Here is a 23,099-nt window from a genome sequence, read left to right as displayed (position 1 = left end):
TAACATCATCAGTTGGTCCCACTGTATAGAATTTAAATACTGTCTCAGTCCATCGTAGTCGCCTTTACGGAAGCAATAACCCTTCCCTTTACCCCTAATGGTAGTTACCCCTTTGAGTAAATCCCACTTCAGCACACTGTGATCACTGCCACCTAGTGGTTCATTTATCTGCAGATTCTTAATGCATGAAGAATCACTGCTGATGTAGAAAACAATCATCCAATAAATCCACAAAAGCCCTGCTAGTGTGTGAGTGACCAGCCCCCAAATTCCAGTCAATATCTGGGAAATTAAAATCTCCCATTATAAGACTCTCTGATTTACTAGCCCACTCTATTTCCCTGTACAGTTTCTTATTATACTCATCAGAGTCATTAGGCCTATAGCACACTCCTACTCTTAATTTTGATCTCCCAATGCTTATGTCACACCAAACTGACTCAACACTGCACTGTCCAGCAATGTCGACTGGCTTCACTTCCTTGGTTTTTATGTGTTTCTTAACTAATAGTATAACCCCTCCCCCCTTCCTATCCTGTCTATCCTTTCTGTAGACGTTGTACTCCCCAAATTCCAGTTCTGCCTTAGTTGCTAATGCTGCTAAAAACTAAATAACAAACAAACAAATCCACCCTACGCTTCTGATCTAGCACTAGTGGACTTCTTCCTCTTTTGCAACATGAAAATTGCCCTTGAAGAGAAGAGATTTCAGGATGTTATGTTGTGGACATAAAGAAAAACTTGACATAATGATTTGTGCAATAGCATCAATAGAATCACCGAAATGGTGAAAATGGAATCTTTTTTTTTATCACATCTGATATTGTTAATACCTTCAAAATGGGTTGCCTGATATTGCACTACCTCGAATAAGCAACAACTTTACTGTTGTTGCTTATTTTCAGTGGATACTGCCACCCAGGTGGCTGTTTGGCCTCTCATCGGTGGGTGGGTAGGTATCCTGGTGTTGCAATGTTGGCAACCCAGTTATGAAGTATAACTTCACAATATGAAAGACATCATATATTATAAAAGTGTATAGACTGAAAGAATTTGGAAGGGCTATGGCTCAACATACGGGGAATTCACTTGACATAACGAATGAATGACGTAACCGAATCACTGAAATGGTGAAAATGACATTTATTTTATCATATTTCATTGTGAATACCTTCAAAACAATGCGAAAATTTATTTTTATTTTGTTACACAGAGCATTAAAAACTACGATAAATGAATTAGCTTTCGGCTGGGTGGCAGCCTTCATCAGATTAAAATACTTTGAATGGCAGTTGGAATAGAGATGCACTGCCAGGATGGTGCGTGAGGCACGTGGTTAATTGTTTGTGGCTGTGACGTATGGTGGTGACGTGGCCAGCGTTTGTCTATGGACAGAATTACTGCTTCTGTGATGGGGTTAAGTTGACAACCACTGTTCCTGTTCAACGAGGTATCCAAGCATTTTATATTTAACGATTCCAACCAGGTGCGCCTTAGGTAATGGTGGGACTTGTCCACAGCCACGACATCACGGTGTGGGTCGATGTCGTGGTGGGTTGTCCAGACATGCTCGGCAATAGCTGAGTGTTCTACATCCGCCAAACGGATCGCCCTTTTATGTTCTGAGAGGCGTTTCTCGAGTCGACGTCCAGTCTCTCCAAAGTAGCAGCTCGTGCAGTCACGGCAAGAGATGCGATAGACCAAACCACTCTGTAGAAGGGTGGGGACAGGTGTTTTTTATGTTGGAAAGGAGAGAATGCAGTTTCTTGCCTGGGAGTTGGATGCACTTTATCCCATGTGATCTTAGGATTCTACCGATCTGCTGTGACAGGTTGGGGTAGTATGGGATGAATGCCCTCGTGGATGACTCGTCACTGTTGGCGTTGCTGTTGGTCGTCACGTTGTCGCGTGCTTGTAGATCACACCTGTTAAGGACGTCGATGGGGTAGCCACACCTCGTAAGGTCTACTTTGACTCTGGTGATCTCTTTGCGCCTTTCATCTGCAGAGCTGGAGTGTGTCCAGGCGCGAGTTAGCAAGGTTCGGGCGGTTGAGAGGAGGTGGCCCCGTGCGTGTGCTGACTGGAAGTTGGTAAATTGGCCAGCACACATAGGCTTACGATAAACTGTCGTCTTCAACCATGTGTCTTCGCGCCGGACAAGTGTATCTAGGTATGGTATAGAGTTGTTCGACTCCAGCTCAATCGTGAATTTTATGAAGGGCGACAGTGAGTTGAGGTGGGTTAGGAGTCGCTGACCTCAGTCTCTAGGGATCACTACGAACACATCGTCTACATAGCGACACCAAAAGGCGATGTGATCCGGTGCATGTGTAAACGCACGTCCCTCTAACTCCTCCATCACGATGTTTGCTGTGACCGAGCTGACAGGGGAACCCATGGCTGTGCCATGTATCTGCTGGTAGATTGAGCCATTAAACATGATTGCACCCCCTGTTAAGTACAGTCTGAGGGCGGCGGAAATGTCATCAGGCGTCAGCTTAGTTCTGTCGCTAAGGGTTCCATCATTATCCAAGAGTTGTTTTGCGCAAGAGATGGCAAGTTCCACCGGGATGGAGGTAAAGAGTGATACGACATTGAACGATGCCATGACTTGATCTTGCGAGATGGATATAGTGCGGATCCTTTCTATGAACTCAACACTGTTGGAGACGGTGTAGGTGGTCTTGCCAACTAGAGGAGAAAGAAGTCTCGAGACAAATTTAGACAGCTCGTAAGTTGGTGATTCACAGCAGGATACAATAGGTCTTAGTGGTGTGCCTTCTTTGTGCACTTTCGGCAGGCTGTAAAACCGTGGGATCTGACACCTGGAGGCACGGAGGTGATTACGGGTTGACTGTGTGATTTTTCTTGCTTCAGCCAATTTACCAACTTCCAGTCAGCACACGCACGGGGCCACCTCCTCTCAACCGCCCGAACCTTGCTAACTTGCGCCTGGACACACTCCAGCTCTGCAGATGAAAGGCGCAAAGAGATCACCAGAGTCAAAGTAGACCTTACGAGGTGTGGCTACTCCATCGACGTCCTTAACAGGTGTGATCTACAAGCACGCGACAACGTGACGACCAACAGCAACGCCAACAGTGACGGAGTCATCCACGAGGGCATTCATCCCATACTACCCCAACCTGTCACAGCAGATCGTTAGAATCCTAAGATCGCATGGGATAAAGTGCATCCAACTCCCAGGCAAGAAACTGCATTCTCTCCTTTCCAACATAAAAAACACCTGTCCCCACCCTTCTACAGAGTGGTTTGGTCTATCGCATCTCTTGCCGTGACTGCACGAGCTGCTACTTTGGTGAGACTGGACGTCGACTCGAGAAACGCCTCTCAGAACATAAAAGGGCGATCCATTTGGCGGATGTAGAACACTCAGCTATTGCCGAGCATGTCTGGACAACCCACCACGACATCGACCCACACCGCGATGTCGTGGTTGTGGACAAGTCCCACCATTACCTAAGGCGCACCTGGTTGGAATCGTTAAATATAAAATGCTCGGATACCTCGTTGAACAGGAACAGTGGTTGTCAACTTACCCCATCACAGAAGCAGTAATTCTGTCCATAGACAAACGCTGGCCACGTCACCACCATACGTCACAGCCACAAACATCAACAAACAATTAACCACGTGCCTCACGCACCATCCTGGCAGTGCATCTCTATTCCAACTGCCATTCAAAGTATTTTAATCTGATGAAGGCTGCCACCCAGCCGAAAGCTAATTCATTTATCGTAGTTTTTAATGCTCTGTGTAACAAAATAAAAATAAATTTTCGCATTATGAATCCAGAGCACGTAGGCCTATTTTATTATGTACCTTCAAAACAAGTTGCCTGATATTGCACCACCTTGAATAAACAAATCTTTGCCAGTGGAAAAGACTGTTGTTGCTTATCCTTAGTGGATACCACCACCACCAATCAGATGGTCATTTCAGTGATTCTCTTACGTATAAAAATGATCTTGTTGCACTAACCATTATGTCAAGTAAATTCCCTGTAGGTTGAGGCCATAACCATTCCGTATTCTTTCAGCCCAAGAAAAACTTAACTGCTGAACTGAACATCATCTCTTTTGATGCGTCCACTGAATCTTTTCAGAAACTTTTAGAATTAAACATTTAATCAGGTAGTGATTATGTTGAATAAAAATAAAACCATTTTTGGGCTCCTTCACTTTGTGTTCTTTTTATTGTACCAGGCTGAGAACTTTATTGCCACACCTCGTATATATATATATATAGTATATATATGTATGTATACGTGTGTGTGTGTATATGTATATACAGTTGGACCTCTGTATAATGAAATCAATTGTTTGCCTGAAAAAATTCATTAAACAGAAATTTCGTTATAGAGAAATATGACCTTTTCAACAATAAAAAATACTGTAATTCAATATTAAGAAATATATAGTAAAAGATGGGAAATAAATCAGAAATCAGTGGGAATGAATAAATTTTCTATCATTTTAACACGATTTATTAATACATACATATTAAAAAATGACTATTTACATGATGCACAATATATTAGTACACTTAAGAATTATTTTAAAATATTTGATTATTTTTTGTTGTATACTGGATTTTACTGTACATCATTCATAAAAATGTTCACATTTATTTAAACACTCAAATATATTTTCTGGCACATTTTCTTCACACTGAAGGCCTTGACACAGTTTCAAATGCTGTCAACATTTCATGTTTGAAAGGTTTAACACTATCCTCATTTTCATCCAGCTCATTGTTGATATTGTCACTAGGCCTTTGAATAAGTTCCAAAATTTTGGGGTCACTCATATATTCAGCTACTATGACATCATTATCAATTCCTGAAAATTCATCAAGAAAGAACAATTTCTCCACTGATCAAACCTCTTGCTTGGAGTTCTTCCTGAGATTGCTCAATATCTTGTAGCAGTTAATCCCTCTCATTGCTGTTCATTGGCATTTTAGCAAAACTAGCTTTTGTGAAACAATTCTTAATCGTTGTTTCCATCACATCTTGACTCCACACTTTCGCCAACTCTGATATGCGCATCAGCAAATCCACAACAGAATCTATGTTGGTTGGTTTCTATTCTCAGTATAATTTTTTTTCAGTATGTGCCTTTGGTAATGCATTTTCATATTCTTGATAATGCCCTGGTTCATTGGCTGCAGCTTAGACGAGGTATTCAGGGAGAAGAAAACAAGCTTCACATTTGAGGTTTTGAAATTAGCGAGTGAAGGTTGGTAGAGCAGTTGTCAACAATCAATGTAATTTTTCAGTTTCTTTTGTCTTCTCTCTATCAAAATGTAAAATCCACTGTTCAAAAATTTAACTTGTCATCCAAGTTTTTTGTTGTAGTCCAACTCTTTACTCCTTTGAAACATCTGGGTTGTTTACTTATTACTAAAAGCTTCAGTTTTTCATTACCAGCCATATTTGCACCAACCAAGGCTGTAATTCTCTTCTTACTATTTTTACCACCTAAACATTTATTACTGTAATAAATAGACCTGTTTCATCAATGTTGAATATATCTTTGGACTTGTAGTCTTTCATAATTTTTTTCAAAACTTTCTTTCTAATGGGTACAGTCTTCGTTGATTACAACTCCACTTTCACCAGAAATAACATTTTTGAGTAAGGCATGGCGCCTTTTAAATTTGTCCAATCAACCAGAACTGACTTGTACCTTATTACTGACTTGGAATATTTTATTCCCCAGAAGAGATGCATACTCCATAGCCTTTTCTTTTATTAATGACCTTGATAACGGTATATTTTGGTCTCGAATCAACTTCACCCACTTAAAAACGGCTTCATCTACATCTTCATAGAGGCATAATTTTGTAAGTGATTTTTTTTTTTTTTTTTTTTTTTATATACCCTAATCTACACTGTTAAGCACTTCCATTCTTTCCACTACACTCAAGAACTTACTCTTAGACATTGTAAGGTTACTTGCACAGCAACTAAAGCCAAACTGATATAGGGACCACTTGTACCTACCATGTAAACAAAGGCAGGTGAAATTTAGTGAAAGTGTGGATGACTCATTTCTGCGAAACAACAGAAGAATTTCCAGGATAAAGGCAATCACTCTCTCCTAATTCTCTAATATGGTGCTTATAGTAGAAAACAGGTTGACTAGAGTCAATATCTGCATTGGGAATAGGCTTTAATTTTTGCTAATGGGTGCTGGCACATAGATAGCAGTTGACCAGTGCGACTTCTTGTGGCATTTCTATAGGTTTTAAGGGCACCACTAAATTGTGGAAAGGGAGGTCCGACTGTGTGTATGTGTACAGTGACGGACAAAAAAATTGCATCACTTATGAATTTTGCAAACAATGTGTTTTGTACTGCATTGTGGGTTGCAGAAATGTTTGAAATGCATTTGTTAAATGGGATATATATATCTCTCTGAATGAAATCCAATAAAAAGACTCCACCTGATATATCTAATTGCCTGGAAATATGAGAAATCATGCAAATGGCAATCATGACAATCAGATATGCATTTTATTGCATTTTCGTGTACAAACTAAAATGACAAGTTAACATAATAGCATTATGTACTATAAATCAGCAAAATAAGTCCTCAATATGTTGTTGTTCCTCCTCGAGCTGCAATTACAGCCTTGCAGTGATAGAGTTAATCAACTTCTGGATATATGGTTGCCCAATTTCATGGTACCACACTCTTACAATTCTGAGCAATTTTAGATGACATTATGTACCAGCAATTTTCAGTAGGGTTCAAATCTGGACTGTTACTGAGCCAGTCCAACACTGTAATGCCAGCATTTCTGAGGTATGACTGCACCTTAAGGGAGAAAAACTAGGGAAAACATTGGTGTAAGTATGTTTTAAGTGAGACAAGAAGACAAACTCATTATTTAATCTCAAAGCATAACACTTGCCAATTTTGCTGTGTGGCAAGGTGCTGAGTCCTGTGGAAAAATGCAGTTTTGGACATCTGTGTGGCGATCCCTAATAATGAACGGGTTTCAGGCACTCCTCCAAGGTAGCAGTGTAGGTTTCTGCATTCACTGTTCCGTTAATAAACTTAATTTGCCCCACCCCTTTGCTTGTTATGCATCATCCCTGGACCATCTGACTGGCGGGGAACTTTACAGTTGGTGTTATGCAGTCAGGATGGTATGCCTCAGATTTTCGTCTTCTGACTTATTGCTTCTCATCGAGCCATGCAGGTTGAATTTCGATTCATCAGAAAAGATGACGGTGTCCCATTGCTCTTTTGTCCATGAAACATGCGTTTTAGTCCAAGCAACTTGCTTCTTCTTCATTTGTTGGGTCAACAAAGGCTTCTTCTTCGGCTGATAGGCATGCAGACCACATTCCGAAAGCTGCCTTTGGACAGTTCATGCGCTTGTTTCAATGCAAGAGGCCATCTCAAATTCCAGTTTTAGATCAGGAGTACTAGCATGGCGATTACGAAGGCATAGCCATTTCAAATATCGATCTTGAGAAAGTGTAGTCAGTCTCTTATGGCCTCATCCAGGTTTTCTCTTCACATCACTGGTTTCATGCTTTAATTTTAGCACCTGGGTTACTGTTGACTGGTGGTAGTCTACTTTATCAGCGATAGCACACGTAGAAAGTCCTTCCTGGGACAGTGCAATAGCTACACTTTTTTCCCTTTGGTGTCAATTGAACATATGGAGCCATGCTTACACCTCCGCAAAACAGGATACTAATGAGCGTGTATACCCTTCTAGTGCCGTATTTATAGAAACTGCTGATGCAGTATCTTGCAATTACTGTCTGATGCAATAGAAGCATTATCTGACACAATACCTTTGCTTTGCGACAAAGAAAGTGACTGTAATCAAATTATCTTATATGTTTCACTATTACTTTTTTTAAGGTGATGCAGTTTTTTTGTCCGCCACTGTAAATATATATACATGTATAATTTTTTTATGGGTGCTTTGCAAATGCATGGTTGAAAATTGTTGCTATAAAGATCCTTCATAAAATAATAGTTTCATATTGAGTGATTTTATTGTTATATTGAAATTATATAAATTAAGACCATTCTGATCATATTTGATACTGTAGTTCTTGCTTAATTAGTGGTATTTTAAGCCCTTATTTATTTTTATAGAAGTGTTCATCTCGAGCCATCTTCGGACACTTATTCAACTTTGCTTTGTGCTTATGCAGAGAAAGGTGATATAGAATCCATACGTCATTATATTCTTGAAGCTAAACAGAAGGAAGCTTTCCTTCTGGATAAGGACTACTTGGATATCATATTTGCACTTTCTGTTAATGGTCATCACCAGTATGTGGATGAAGTAAGTTTTCTCTTTCTCTGCTATAAGATTATTTGTAGTGACTTTGATATTTGATATCTTTGCTGCTACAGTAAAGATATCAAATCAAAGTTAGTGTTTTTTTTTAATAGGATAAGTGCTGCTACTTTATTCCCCCACTTGTACTACTGCTGTTGTATTTAATATCAAAAACATAATTCTTAAGGTCTTCTTCTTTCCCAAATAAAATTAACTGTATAAGCTACCTACTTAAACCAGTACATGTATTAACTTCATTGGTGTTACAAATATAAGAATAGATATTTTTATTATTACTAGAATAATTCTCTCTAATGGATTCATGTTTTGGTGTGCATGAGTGAGAATAATAAAACAGTAGGAAAACACACGAGATATGCAAATCTGATATTTTTGTTGTATTTTATAGCAGGAAATCAAGGTACACATAAAAGGGAAACCACCATAAATATATTGGTGGCTATACTGTGGAAAGGTCATGTAGAGTCATGGAAAGGTTAGAAGACTATCATATGTAAGATACTGCTGCTTTATTACAGTGTGTATAATCTGGGGGCAGATTCTGTAGGGTTGGCAAACCACTATGAGATGAAAATGGTGATAGCTGAAAGACTTCCTTGAATGTGACTCCTTATAGATATAATTATCTTGGATATTTTTGCTAGTTTTGCATACTGTTTTTTTTGTCAGTGAGAAAGGAAAAAGCATGAGGCACAAGAGAAAGAAGTACTTTCTTTCTAATGGTTACCCTTTATGAGATTTGTTGTGCAAAAGCAAATTATGAAAAAAAAAAAAAAACCGCCTTCCTTCATAGTGCTCTGAGAGGAGGTGCACAAAATTAGGGAGACTGTTGATCAAGTTGTTTGGAATAAAAATATGTAATTGAGTAAAACCTGTGAATGGTGGAATCTTGTAAGGTGGAAACCTGTCAAAGCTGCAAATCTTGAAATCATATTATAATGTTGCCGATGTTCTCCAAGTCTCCCTCCATGTGGCAGAACCCCCAAAACATGGATGGAAAGTGGGATCCCTTGTACCTCTTATATAAAAAAAAGTAGAATTTGAATCTGTGAAAGGTGGAAAGAAAATTTTTTGAGCTTACAGAACTGTTTTCAGGTTTTGATTTGCTTACCAATCACACACCATAATCGATCCAACAAATCTTTTGTTTGGAAGACCTTTTTGTCCCATCTGGTAAGTTTGTAAAAACCAGAAATAATGCTTAAGTGGGGGGAGTAAAAAGCAATTGACCACCCTTTGAGTTGTGCCCTTGCATTAGCTACTGCCATCCCCGAAACTCAGAAATTCCGCATCCTTTTGTACTCCATGAAACAGTCCATAGAAAAATGTTTTCTTTATGTGAAATTTGGAATAAAGACATATGCTTTTATTCTTTTCTAGGAAAAGACTCTGACACACAGGGTTGTTGCTGCAGGATTTCTGTCTTTGTGGAATTATATTCGGCAAACAAAGTTACAGAAAATATTTATCTGGCATGAAGAACTTTGGAAAAAACCAAAATGCCAGTTCATCTTTGGTGACCAAAGCTCATGTTACAGAAATTTATGTAGGGTGCTTAGTGTCTCTAGTTGAAGTGAAAACTTTAAACAATGACAAGGTACATTTTTCATGATTTTCTAATGAATGATGTTTGAACAACGTTTTCGTGTTTTTTTTTTTTTTTTTTTTTTTAACAATATAACAAGTACCTGTCTTTTTATGAGTAAACTTTTTCGAAATACTCTTTTGTAACTTAGCAGTACATGTTTTAAAACTATTGGAGAAATTAGGAGAAAATAATAGAAAGATCTGTTATTTAAGGAGCAACTTGGTACCTTATAACTGTTATTGTTTATCTCACAGATTTTATTCAGAGGCATGAATGCCTTTAAATAAAAAAAAATCAGCTATTATTGTCTGAAACAGTGGTAGTCAGTCTCTTTGCAGCTGTTACCTTCTTTTTTTATTTTCATTGTTTCATATATTCTGTTGAAGACTAGGCATTCTTGATCTTGTACTGTGTAATTTGATGAAGTCAAGTATATCTTATGTTTGGATGATGTAGTTACTAATGTACAATAGTTTAGTGGGAAAAATTTTGTATCAATATTCAAAATAAATATATTATAATATAGTAATATGCTTTTTTTTATATATATATATTTTGGGGAAGGTTCCTCACCATCCTTTTAATATTTGGACGGCTAAAACCTCACTCCCCCCCCCCCCAAACCGAGTTGCTTGGTTCTATTGCTTATTATGCACCTTACCTAGAAAGATCCCCAATAATAGTAATAGAGGCATGTGATGCAAGAAAGCAAGCTTATGAGCTTATGGATAATACATACAGTAAAGGATGTATGTTAAATTAGCAAAGTACTTTATCACATTAAAGTGTTTTCAGGCTTTGCTATGCATTTTCATATATACCTTTATCAACAACAAGTTTTCTTTGTTTTACAGCACTGAATTATTTGTTTTTGTTTTTAGATAATTGGCCATCTCAGAACATTACCTGGATTTTCTCAGGATTGTATTAATATTATTTTGGAATTGGTGAACAAAGATCAAAATGACTTAGCTTACACACTTTTGAAAAAATTGCCCAAAGCTCTTTACCCTGATGGTAGCCCAGCTCCTTCTGGGTTCTTTTTTATTAGGAGTCTGGTTGAAAAAGGAAAGGTATGTGCTTTTGTTGATTTCATGAAATTTGAAGCATGATGCAGTTCATAATTTACAAAATATGAATGTTTTGATAGAATTTTAAATTATTAATTAATAAATCAATTTTTTGTTGTAGCTCTTTATTTCTATATGGGATCCCATGCCACTATCAGTGTATCATACTTAGAAAATGATAATTGCAATTTAAAACCAAGGAACCAGTTGAATCAGATATTAATAGGAATATGATCATCCCTAATAGTGGCCCTGGTTGTCAAGCATTCTGTGACCAAGCGATTGTAGTGCATTCTCAAAAGTGTTTTTCTGGCAAGGAATCTTTATTCTGTTTAGTTTAAACATTAACATATTTAAATTTCATTACATTCAAATAACTTCTCCCTTACAAGCAGTAGGTGAAGTCAGGAAAGAAAAGACATCTTTCCTGTTTTTTTTTCTGTTTAACCAAGCCAACTAACTCTCTGCCTGGTCACTTGCGGAATTGCTGCTGCTGGGGCTGGTAACCTGGGGGGGGGATAAATCAATCCTCAGTGCTAAGAGGAGTAAAAATGGATGTTAACGAATTCCTGCATTTAGAGCCAAGGAGTTCTCAACATAATGACAATTGTGAAATTGACCACAACTTCTCTGTCAAAGAGACTGAAAGAGGATACAAACAAGCAAGAATCTCCAGCATTCCTGATGTTACAATCTGTCAGTAACATCAGGAATGACCTGTGAGCAAGCTCTCCCCTTTCATCATTTGGAGAGACCTCTTACCCAAGACACTCTGTGTTACTATCACAGCTCACTTCCTTGAGTGGAATTCCAATTCAAGTCACCCTACATACAACACTGAATTCTTCCAAGGGAGTGATTACTGAATGGAATCTATTAAATGTCGCCGAAGAAGAAATAGTCCAGGAATGACAATATCAAAATGTAACTCAAGCAAAAAGAATCATGATATGAAAAGATGGCAGCTTAGAGACCTAACACATAATCTTAACCTTCAACACACAAAATCTTCCAGTTTCTTCAGTTTAGATAACATTCTGTCATGATTTTGCAATGGAGCAATGAAATGGATGAATATTTTGCTTTAAATTGGGAAAATCTGCAGCAGAAATGTATGAAATGTTTATGGTGATGAAACATTGTCATACCAGTGTGTTCGAATGATATAAGCACTTCAGAGATGAGCGTGAGATATTTGCGATGACCCAAGGTGTCCATCATCCTCTCGAGATGAGGACAGAGTTGCAAAATTCTGAAAAATTGTGGTAAGTGATTGGTATTTGGCCCTCAGAATGATGGCTGATGTTGGTTATGAATAAGGAAATGATTGGTCAAATTCTGTATGAAGATTTAGGGGAAAGGAAGGTATGTGCAAAATTTGTGCTGCACAGCCTCACAGATTAGCATTAGTAGAGGCATATGATGCAAGAAAGCAAGCTTATACAGCATCAGCCAAAAAAAAAAAAAAAAAAAAATTTATCATTTCACCTATCCGTTCACTTCAAAAGTTTGTCCATTTCTTCCTCGAATTTATTTAAGCTATCAACTTCCACGACTGATGGAAGTTTGTTCCAGCAATCAACCATCTGCTGGCTAAAGGCAAATTTCTGCACATCTGTTCTACAACTGGCTTTCCTCAATTTGAATTCATGCCCCCTCAGGTGCGTAATGTGAGCAAGAGGAAGAATCCCATCAGCATTGAGTCTGCTCAAACCATTCGGGACCTAATACACCTCAATCAGATCACTTGCAGGTGCCTAGTCTCCAGATGATGCAACTTGTAGAACTTAAGTCTTTATTGGTAAGAGCCCCTTTGTACTTCTCACCAATCTTGTTGTCCGTCTCTGTACTCTCTCTAGCAACTCTGGATCCTTCCTAACACGAGGCATCCAGACCTATATGCAGTACACAAAGTGTGGCCTAACCATTGTCTTATACAAGGGGTAATCATTTCCTTATCCTCGCTAGGCGCACTATAGCCTCAGCAGCTTATGCGCCATTAAACCTCCATAACACACACACACACACACACACACACACACACACACACACACACACACACACACACACACCCTTATCCTTGCTAGCAAAATTCCTGTATATCATTGGTAAAGCCCTATGAGCTGCTCTGGCAGCCTGCCTTCATTGCCTAGAAAACTTCATATCCGACTGAGCAATCACCCCAGGTCTTTTTCATTCTGAAGTACCCCAAGTTAAGTACTGCACAGTTGGTATGTTACTCTGGGGTTACTGCTACCCATATGCAGTATTTTGCATTTGTCTATATTAAACTTCAGTTGCCACCTCTCAGCCCATCTGCCCAACTTTTCTAGATCCTGTTACTGTAGCATACTGTCATTAACAACCCTGCCAACCTTCATATTATCTGCAAACTTGGACAGTAAGCCTGATATACTTTCATCAGTATCATTAATAAATATAGAAAACAACAATGGGACCAACACAGAACCCTGGGACTCCATCAACAATATTAGTCCGCAAAGAGCAGTGTCCATTGATTACCACTGTCTTCTGTTTCTTTATCTGTAGCAGCTACTTGCCCTTAATGCCATAGTGTTCAAATTTGTACAACAGTCTTCCATGTGCAACAGTAACAAAAGCTTTCCTGAAATCCAAGTATATGATATCAAAGTTATTTTTTGCATCCAGTTCCTTTGTGACCACATTGTAGTATCCAATCAAATTTGTCAGACAAGACTTCCCCTAACAAACCCATGCTGTCTGAACTATAACTGCAACATTGTTTGGGGTGCCTTTGTAGCCAGGTGGGCAGGAGCAGCAGTGCGTAGCACACGCTTCTTGATTAGACCGGGGTTTGAGCCCGTGACCACCAAATATGGAGGATGCGGGAAGGTCAGGGAATGACCACCGCATATCCCCGGAGCAATATGGCCTTAGTTGCTAATGCTTCTAAAAAAAAAAACCCAAACAAACAAGCAACATTGTTTAGATGATCCTGCAATGCTTCTTTAACCAGTGACTCCATTATTTTCCCCAGAACAGAAGTTAAACTAACAGGTCTGTAATTAATTGTGCCACCCTTTGTGAAATATAACTGGATAAATCTCATTCACCCCAGGAGCCTTTCTTATGTTCACCTTATACTATTGAAGCAAATGGTTGAGTGAAATGAAAAGTTTTTTTTTTTGGCTGATGCTGTATAAGCTTGCTTTCTTACATCATATGCTTGTACTAATGCTATTTCTTCTCCTCTTTGCTGTCAGTTATTACAAATTCATTTAGATCCCTGTTAGTTTGTTAAACGTTTCGGGCCGACCGGGCTAGCCGAGTGGGTAAAGTACCTGCCCGGCAACCCAAAGGTCGCGGGTTCGATTCCCGCCTCGGGCTTGGATCAAAGTACTGCAAAAACCTTGGGAGGTGCAATATGGTCACAGAAGCCGATGCGCCAACAACTACCAAATCAAAATCATGTTAAACTTTTCTCATGTGTGAATGTAGATGCAAAATACTTATTCAGTTTATCAGCTATCTGAGCAGGATCACCAACAGTCAAACCATCGATATCAAGTGAACCAATCTGATATATCCCCTTCCCCCCAGATTTTACATAAATAAAGAAGTTTGCTGTTTTTTTTTTTTCTTTGCATCCTTTTCTGAAGATTTCTCGTAGTATACCTTTGCTTTCCTAACCTCCTTTGAGACTTGATTACAGGCTAGCTTATATCTGCCATAGGCTTCTGTGTAGCCTGATAATTTATATGCATCTCGTGCATTTTTCTTATCTGCCACAAGTCTCGTTATTTCATCTGATATCTATTTAGGCCTAATCCTTGAAGAATATTTCTTAGAACAGTATTTCAGATGAGCAGAAGCAATGAAGAGTGTGATCATGTGAAGACTTCATCCAGAGTTGTCAAGACAATCCTAATTTCTTCAGCTGTATTATCACTGGAGATTAATGTTTACTGTCACCCAGATATGAAGCTTCAGAGCATGCAGTGGACTTCAAAATCATCATCAAGGTCCAAAACGTTTTGTTTTTGGAAGTCCAGGCTCAAGATGATGCTTATCATGTTTTTTGACAAACAGGGTAGGATTCACAAGGAATTTGCATCTGAAGGGGAGAGAATCAATGATGGGTAGCATTGATTCTACTGGGTAGCATTCATTCTACATACTGCTGCTTCAAAGACTATCAAAGTGCATTTTCTGGGTGAGTCTACAATTTTGAGAGAAAGGCAGCTGGTTCTTGCTCTACAATGCCCCCACCCATTCCGCACTTGTTGCTAAGACATTTCGGATGAAACGTGGCATTGTACAGAGCAATCATCCACCCTACTCTCTCCTAATCTAGGATCTGCAGACTTCTTCCTCTTTCCCAAGGTGAAAACTACCATCAAAGGAAAGAGATTTCAGGAAGTTGCAGACATAAAGAAAAATATAACTGCCGAACTTAACATAATCTCTTTGGACACCTTTGCTGACTCTTTTCAGAAACTTTTAGAACAGTGTAATAAGTGCATTCAGTCAGGTACTGATTACTTTGAATAAAAATAAAACCATTTACGAGTTTCCTTCATTTTGTCTTTTTTTTTATTTCACTAGTACAGGAAATTTATTGCCACACCTTGTATTATCGTTATGCATCAAAATTTAGATAAAAATCACTATCTTCACTTCCTAGTTCATTTCACAAATATACGTGGTCCCAATTCTAATCTCAACGATGTCCATTTCCACTTGCAGTCTGCCAAACCCCATGTACTTTTTCTGACAGAATCTCAGTTATCGGTTGATTCGACCACTGCTCATCTCAGTTGCCCAAATTATTTGCTGTATGATTCCTTTCGCCTCCAAGGTGGTACTTGTGTATATGTCCGTTCCGATATTCCAGGTCAGAGACTTGGTAATTTGGAATCTCCTCATTTCGATCTTCTCTGGCTTAAAATCTCTCTACCTCATTGTGTCAAATTCATCTGTTGTCTCTACAGTTCTCCAAACTCCACTAATCACTTGGAGCTCTTTGACTTCCTCTCTTTGCAATTTGACCTTCTCCAGTTCAACTTTCCTAACAGTGAGGTAATTTTCCTTGGTAATTTTAATGTTCACAACTCCAGCTGACTTCCGTTTTCTAGTCACACCGACCCAGCTGGTCTAGATACTGAGGCTTTTGCAATTACTAATGACCTTGCACAGATTGTTCATTTACCTACAAGAATACGGGACAATCCTAACCATGCAGCCAACACGCTTGACCTTTTTCTCACAAACAATCCTTCTAAGTACACGGTCGAAGTGAGTGGTCCTTTAGGCACCTCAAATCACAGCTTGGTGATTGTCTCTTCTCCAATGGCACCTTTATCTCATGGTTATTCTCAACCTCATATTGTTTGGCATTACAAGAATGCAAAATGGGATGACCTGCGAGATTTATTTTCTTCTTTTCCTTGGTCAGATTGCTGTTTCAAAACTTCTGATGTCAACGTTTGCTCAGATTGTGTCAGTGAAATTATTCTTGTAGGAATGGAATCCTTTATCCCACACTCCTCTTTAAAATCTCGTTCTTTATCTAAACATTGGTTTTCCAATAAATGTGCTAAGGCTGTTCAAGAGAAGACTGTTACATATCGTAATTGGCTTGTTTCCAAATCTTCAGATTCATTTTCTGCCTACATCAAAGCTCGCAACAATTGTAAAGCAATTATTAATCAGTCCAAACTAGATTTGGTTAAGAGTAGAAAACTTGCTTCTTGCCATAATGCTAGCCAAGCATTCTGGTCTCTTGCCAAAACCATTGGCCGCAACTTTTGCCCATCTTTGCTCTCATCTTAGTCAAAACCAGATGGTTCTGTTGTCACTTCAGCCAAGGATAAAGACGACCTGCTAGCATCCCATTTTTCTTTGAACTCATGTATTAATGATTTTGGTAAAACACCTCCCACCATTCCCAACACGCCCCATTCAATGCCTCCTGTGGTCTTCCGTCAAAAGGATGTCAGAAGGATTTTGACAAATCTTGATGCTAAGAAAGCTCCAGGTCCTGATGGTATTTCTCCACTTGTTCTCAAAACCTGTACTCCTAAACTTACTCCTGTTCTTTGCCACCTTTTTTCACTTTCTTATTCCAAAGGTGTTTTTCCTTCTGCTTGGAAATTTGCTCATATCCAGCCAGTTCCTAAAAAGGGTGACAAATCAATTAATCGCCAACTCTTAAACTACCTAGAAACCTTCCTCCTGATCAATGATCACCTCTGAATGATCCTTTGAATTAGCTTCGATAATTCCCATTCTCTCTTTCAAAACAGTTTGAACATGTGCCACCACCAGCCAACATCCATTTACTGTCCAACTCCAAACTCACAGAATCAACTTTTCATCTTCCTCATTTATTTATTCAACTGCCGTTTTCTGGAATAACTTTCCTTCGTATGTATTTCCTGAAAATTACAGTCTTCAGAAGTTCGTCTAATGTCAACAAATATCGTCTTTCGTCTTCTCAACCTCCAATCCAAGCATGGTACTAAGTACTATAGGTTCTAATACCTCTCGTGTTTGGGCTTTTCATAAAAAAAAAAAAAAACTTCGCTCCTGACCCTCTTTTACAATCAAATCTTCACTGAACATACATTTCCAAGCTCCTGGCTGCATTCCTTTGTACTGCCAATCCCAAAACTAGGTAAAGACCATTCTGTTCCTCACAACCACAGACTGATTTCTTCAACCGGCTGCTTGAGGAAAACCCCAGAAAATAAGAGACATTCACATCTCACTTAAAAAATTGATGATCATCATTGGATCTTGTGATTAAAGCTGAAGGAAACATAAGGAATACTTTTGTCAAAAATGAACAGTCTTGACATTGAGAAAACTTTTGATACCATGTGGCATTTTGGCATCTGAAAGAATCTACATTCTCTTGGTCTGTGATAGACCATTTATCATATTTCATCCAAAATTTCTTTTAACACAGATCCTTTTCAAGCTCATTATGGCAAGCTTTCTCTTAAAACTTTGTCCAAAAAGAAGAAATCCCACAAGGTTCTGTTCTCAGTGTCATTTTACAATTAAAATGAATCATGCAACCAAAATCACTCTAAAAACATTGGATTCATACCTTTATGCTGATGATCTAACAATCTTCTGTTATTCTCAAAACACTAATTACATTGAGCAGCAACCACAAATCTCAATAAATTGCATTGGGCTATCACACAAAACAGTTATCGACTATCCATAAATCTTCTACTGTTCATTTCTTTGCTAGACGTAAGATACAATCTGAACTTCACTTGGATAATCATCTTCTTTCATTAGTGAATAATAATATTCATCTTATAGTTCTAATTTTTAAAAGCAAGTTAAAATCATCCTACTATTGAACATCTCTGGACTGCTTGTCAAAAAAAAAATCAGAAAAAAAACCCATACTCAGGGCCTTATCAGCCACAACCTGGAGCACACACAGAATTGTTACACCTTGCTTTACTTATATAGATCCTAATCAGATCTTACCTGGACTATGGGATGCCTGTTTTTGATTATGCTAGAGAGTGCTTTATCTTGTCTCAACCCTATTCAAAATTCAGCTCTCAAGATAGCTCTAGCTGCTTTCAGAACATTTCTAGTATAACGTCTATATGTCAAAGCTTATGAATCTCTTCTAAATATCAGGAGAAAAATGTTATTACTGAACTAAGAAACCAAGAACCAAAGCTAGCCCTCCTATGCAACCAAGATCCAAAGTCAGCCCACTCATCCAAGTTGCCTACATGTTTCTATAGCAGATCAACCTTTATATGCTATAGAAACTAACTGTAGGCAATTTGGTCTGCCGGTATTAAGTTAGTTACTAACAGAAAATTGGAATATACGCCTCAGTAAAGGCCTCTGATATCCCATAGATTCAGACCTGCCATGGATTGCCTTCATACCATCTTGTGACAGTTATTTCCAGCAATGGAGAAAACACTACATTTGTTAACATCTAACAGCTACACATTGCTCAAATACAATATTATCTCCACTTCGTTAAAATTTATACTGATGGATCGAAGTCTGTGAGTGGTGGGGTAAGAGTACTGCCATTTCTGTATCACTTACCTCAGAAAGTAGTAGTCACACTGCTGAGTTATATGCCATAAAGCTTGCTCTGGAAAATATTTTCCATCTTCCAGCATAATACAGTGGACTCATATGATTGGTTCACTGTACGATCAAATAACTTTATGATGGACTGTCCATAATAAAATACCATTCACTATATGTATGTAGTCAGTGCTGGTCATTGTGATCACATTTGTGAATTGAATTTGAAGTCTCTTAAATGGTCATTCTAATAAGCGAAAATAATATATCGAAATAAAATAATATAAGCGAAAGTAATATTATCCACAGTCTTTAAAGTAATGATAAAAAGCACAAATGTACACTTTATTGCCTTACCAATTAACAAAATTAAATTATACATGAAAATTGGAAGAATATTTCCACAGGTTAGCAAAATAAAAATAACCTTATGCACATAGCTTAATTAATACTGTAATATGAGGTACTACCCAAATGTTCCCAAAATTTGAATGTTGTGCGGGAACTACATTTAGTATAGAATTGTGGCACTAAGTAACACTGCATGCATGCATCCTTTGTGAATGTGTGCCGCTTTGTGAATAGGTGTCTGACTGGATATAGTCATTGAATATTTATGTGAGTTCTTTGGTGGTGTGTTTCATGTAGTTTGCAATGGTTGACATGAGAAAGCTATGCATCAAGTTTTGTTTCCTTCTTAATGATACAGCAGCAGAAACCCATAAAAGTTGAAACAAGCTTTTGGTGACAGTGTTTTAGTCCAGACACAGACTTACTACTGGTTTAAGCATTTTAAAAACTGCTGAATGTCGGCTGATGACGATGATCAATCCGGGCGTCCATCAACAAGCACCACCCTGGAAAATGTCACAAAAGTTCAGGCAGCAATTCGTGAAGATGGCAGGCGGACCATGCATGACATTTGTGGCATTGTAGGACTATCATGCGGTATGTGTTAGCAGTTTTTGTCAAACGAGTTGAACATGAGAAGGATTGCAGCCAAGTTCATGCCACTGAGTGAAGACCAAAAGCAGCATCACATGGAAGTTAGCAGAGATCTTCAAGAATGGGCCAGGAGTGATCAAAACTTCCTTTCTACGGTCGTCACTGGTAATGAGTGTTGGGTATATGGATATGATCCAGAAACCAAGCAAAAATCATCCCAGTGGAAGAGCCCATCTTCGCCCCAACCAAAGAAAGCCTGACAAGTGAGGAGCAATGTGAAGTCCATGCTGATCTGTTTTTTGGACATTGGTGGGATTATCCATAAGGAATTCGTCCCTCCTGGCCAGACCGTCAACGCAAAGTTCTACTGCGACATCTGAGGCAGCTAAGGGAAGCCGTCAGGAAGAAATATCCAGAGAAGTGGCATACAAAGAACTGGGTCCTTCATCATGACAACATGCTGGCCCATGTTGTCATGATGCACAGTTTTTGGCATCCAACAACATGGCAATCGTCCCTCCCCCATTCGCTAGACTTAGCCCTCTGCAACTTCTTCCTCTTTCCAAGAATGAAAACCAAGCTGAAGGGTCAAATATTTGACAGCATAGAGGATAACCAAACTGAATCGCAGGTAGTGCTGAACACTATGATGAAGGACTTTCAGGATGTATTCAAATCACGGGAGAAGCAGTGGGATCGATGTTTACGCTCTCAAGGGGACTACTTCGAAGGTGACAAATAAGACCCAAGGTGAGTCTAATTTATTTTATAAATACATTTTGGGAACTTTTGGGTAGCATCTCGTATATACATACTAATTGATATTTCTGTTCACTAACATTTTTTTTTTGACTTGTAAAATTTAAAACAGTAAAAAAGATAAGCAATCAATAACGAAGAACACAGCAAGCACAAATTGCAACTGACATGATATGTGCCAAGTGATATACGGACTAGCAGGTTTATGATGCTTAAAAAATAGGAATGAAGAGAAGGATTCTGAAAATTTGTGTTTTTTATGTGATTAAAGATTTCATGAAAGGGAAATCACATTTTACCATAATAGCATGATGTGCCATACTCTTAAGCAAACAAACAAACCATAATAATGTAAAAACCCACAGAATTACAGCTATTGGTGTTATCGCAAGTGCAATAAGATCGAGTTTACTACCCATTTATAATAGATTGCACTAACAGAGAAAAGCCCAATCAACTGGAAACTAATTGTTTTTATTGTTTTATGGTAGTGACCTCCAGAAATGTGCTTCAGAAAAAACACAGTTATTCAAAATTGCTTCTTATAACTGAACATTGATAAGAATGAAAGTGTAGTGCATTTGAATTGGTTTTTTGAAATTTGATTCTATAGAATGGGTGATTCTACTAACCAGTGATCATGTTAACCGGTGCCTAATTATTTCACTTTATATGATGAGCTTATGAGGAAGGACCACATGCTCCAACTGGACCACGTGGCCCTTCCTCTCAGCCAATAGCTGCATTTGTAAATGTGTTGGCCATGTGTTTTATTTTTACATCCTTTAGTTGAAGTTATTTTTTGCATTTTGCTTATTTGACATAAATTTACTGTATTGAATTTGTAAGCCGACCGGGCTAGCCGAGTGGGTAAAGTACCTGCCCGGTAACCCAAAGGTCGCAGGTTCGATTCCCGCCTCGGGCTTGGATCAAAAGTACTGCAAAAACCTTGGGAGGTGCAATATGGCCACAGAAGCCGATGTGCCAACAACTACCAAATCAAAAAAAAAAAAAAAAAGTATTGAATTTGTGTATATACAACATTGTGTAAACTGATATGGCCCCTAAAGAGTGCAGTAAGAAGAAAATTTCAACTTCCGAGGTCTTGGAGTGAATTACCAAAAAGTAATGTGTTATTGGGTTCACATTGATATTTTCACGATACAATGGTGTTTCTGTAACGGATTAATATCATAAAGCATGGTCCACTGTATACACAGACTTGAAAAGTGTCCTATTAGCCATGCAAAGCACCTCCCCACTTGCCTATTCCATATTCAAGTTCATCAGATCAGAGCTGATTTGTTGTCCAAGATATTTGTTATTAAATGACTCATAAAAATTACAGAAGGAAGTGGCAATAAGATGCAGCCCTTCTGACTCTTAAGTTTAAGCTTGAACCACTTTTATACAGACCTTTTATTTCCTTTAAAAGAGCATATTTTAGGTGCTTTATCATCACAAAGCAGAAATTTTTATATGGTATCTGCTGGATAAATCATGTTAATTCTACAGATTCATTTCTGAATTTCTATTAGTCCAACTGATTTATGAATGTGTGAAATTGCATAATGTAGTGGTTGCAATGGGCAAGTTTCATACCCATTTTAAAACAAACGTTGGTATTTATGAATAATTTATATTTTGGAGTTTGTCATTTGTCTGAAAGGCAAATTTTGTTAAGTTACATGTACACGCATGCACACACACAAAGCCTTTGGGGACAAAGTACACATTTGTAGAACACAATATTAAAATCAGTTTAAGAATGTATAGCGCTATTAGTGTGAATCACTTTGATGCTGCTGCAGCTGCTAGCAATGCAATGCAAGCTGGCATGTGGTTAACAGATAATGGTGAATGTTAATTTTGCTGATATCTGTTATGTTAAAATTGCCCAGGGAAAATAATGGATAGCACTTGGTTTTCTAGTATTTTTAAGATAGTAGTTTCTCCCCTGTAAAAAAAAAAAAAAAAAAAAAAGAAATTTAAAAAACAGGTCAGCAAATTATACAATTATTTGCTGGCAGATTTACATAATTTTTTGTCCTCATTTAAAGGTATATAGAGTAGTTTTTTTTAATTTAGGACCTTTGTCAATAACTTTTTATTTTTTCAGCCTGTAGAACAAATCCTAAGTATTTGTGAAGATATGAAGAAAAATCAAATCAATGATATAGCAGTACCTAAAGCAGCTTCAGTAGCTCTTTTGAATCACAAAACAGGTAAATTTGTATAGTGGTTCCACTTGGATGAATCATTTTTCTTTAGAATTATTTCAGAATTACTATTATTTTCAACTGTTGATA

General features: G+C 38.1%; 1 protein-coding gene across 3 annotated transcripts in view; it reads left to right on the top strand.

Moving 5' to 3' along the window:
• The window catches only part of LOC150085010 (leucine-rich PPR motif-containing protein, mitochondrial-like), a 380,604-nt gene that overhangs the window by 101,193 nt on the left and 256,312 nt on the right, over nucleotides 1-23,099 (top strand). For all 3 annotated transcript variants that reach the window (XM_090376735.1, XM_090376734.1, XM_090376736.1), the window contains exons 8-10: nucleotides 8,151-8,343; nucleotides 10,831-11,022; nucleotides 22,910-23,015. In XM_090376735.1, coding sequence (XP_090232861.1) covers nucleotides 8,151-8,343; nucleotides 10,831-11,022; nucleotides 22,910-23,015 — 491 coding nt within the window. The remainder of the gene's footprint in view (nucleotides 1-8,150; nucleotides 8,344-10,830; nucleotides 11,023-22,909; nucleotides 23,016-23,099) is intronic.

This window comes from Mastigoproctus giganteus, chromosome 6 (genome assembly GCF_048544385.1).
Source record: "Mastigoproctus giganteus isolate SK-2022 chromosome 6, ASM4854438v1, whole genome shotgun sequence".
Classification (NCBI taxonomy): Eukaryota; Metazoa; Arthropoda; class Arachnida; order Uropygi; family Thelyphonidae; genus Mastigoproctus; species Mastigoproctus giganteus.
The sequence above is the reverse complement of the archived record's forward strand: the minus strand, read 5'-3'. Positions and strand labels throughout refer to the sequence as shown.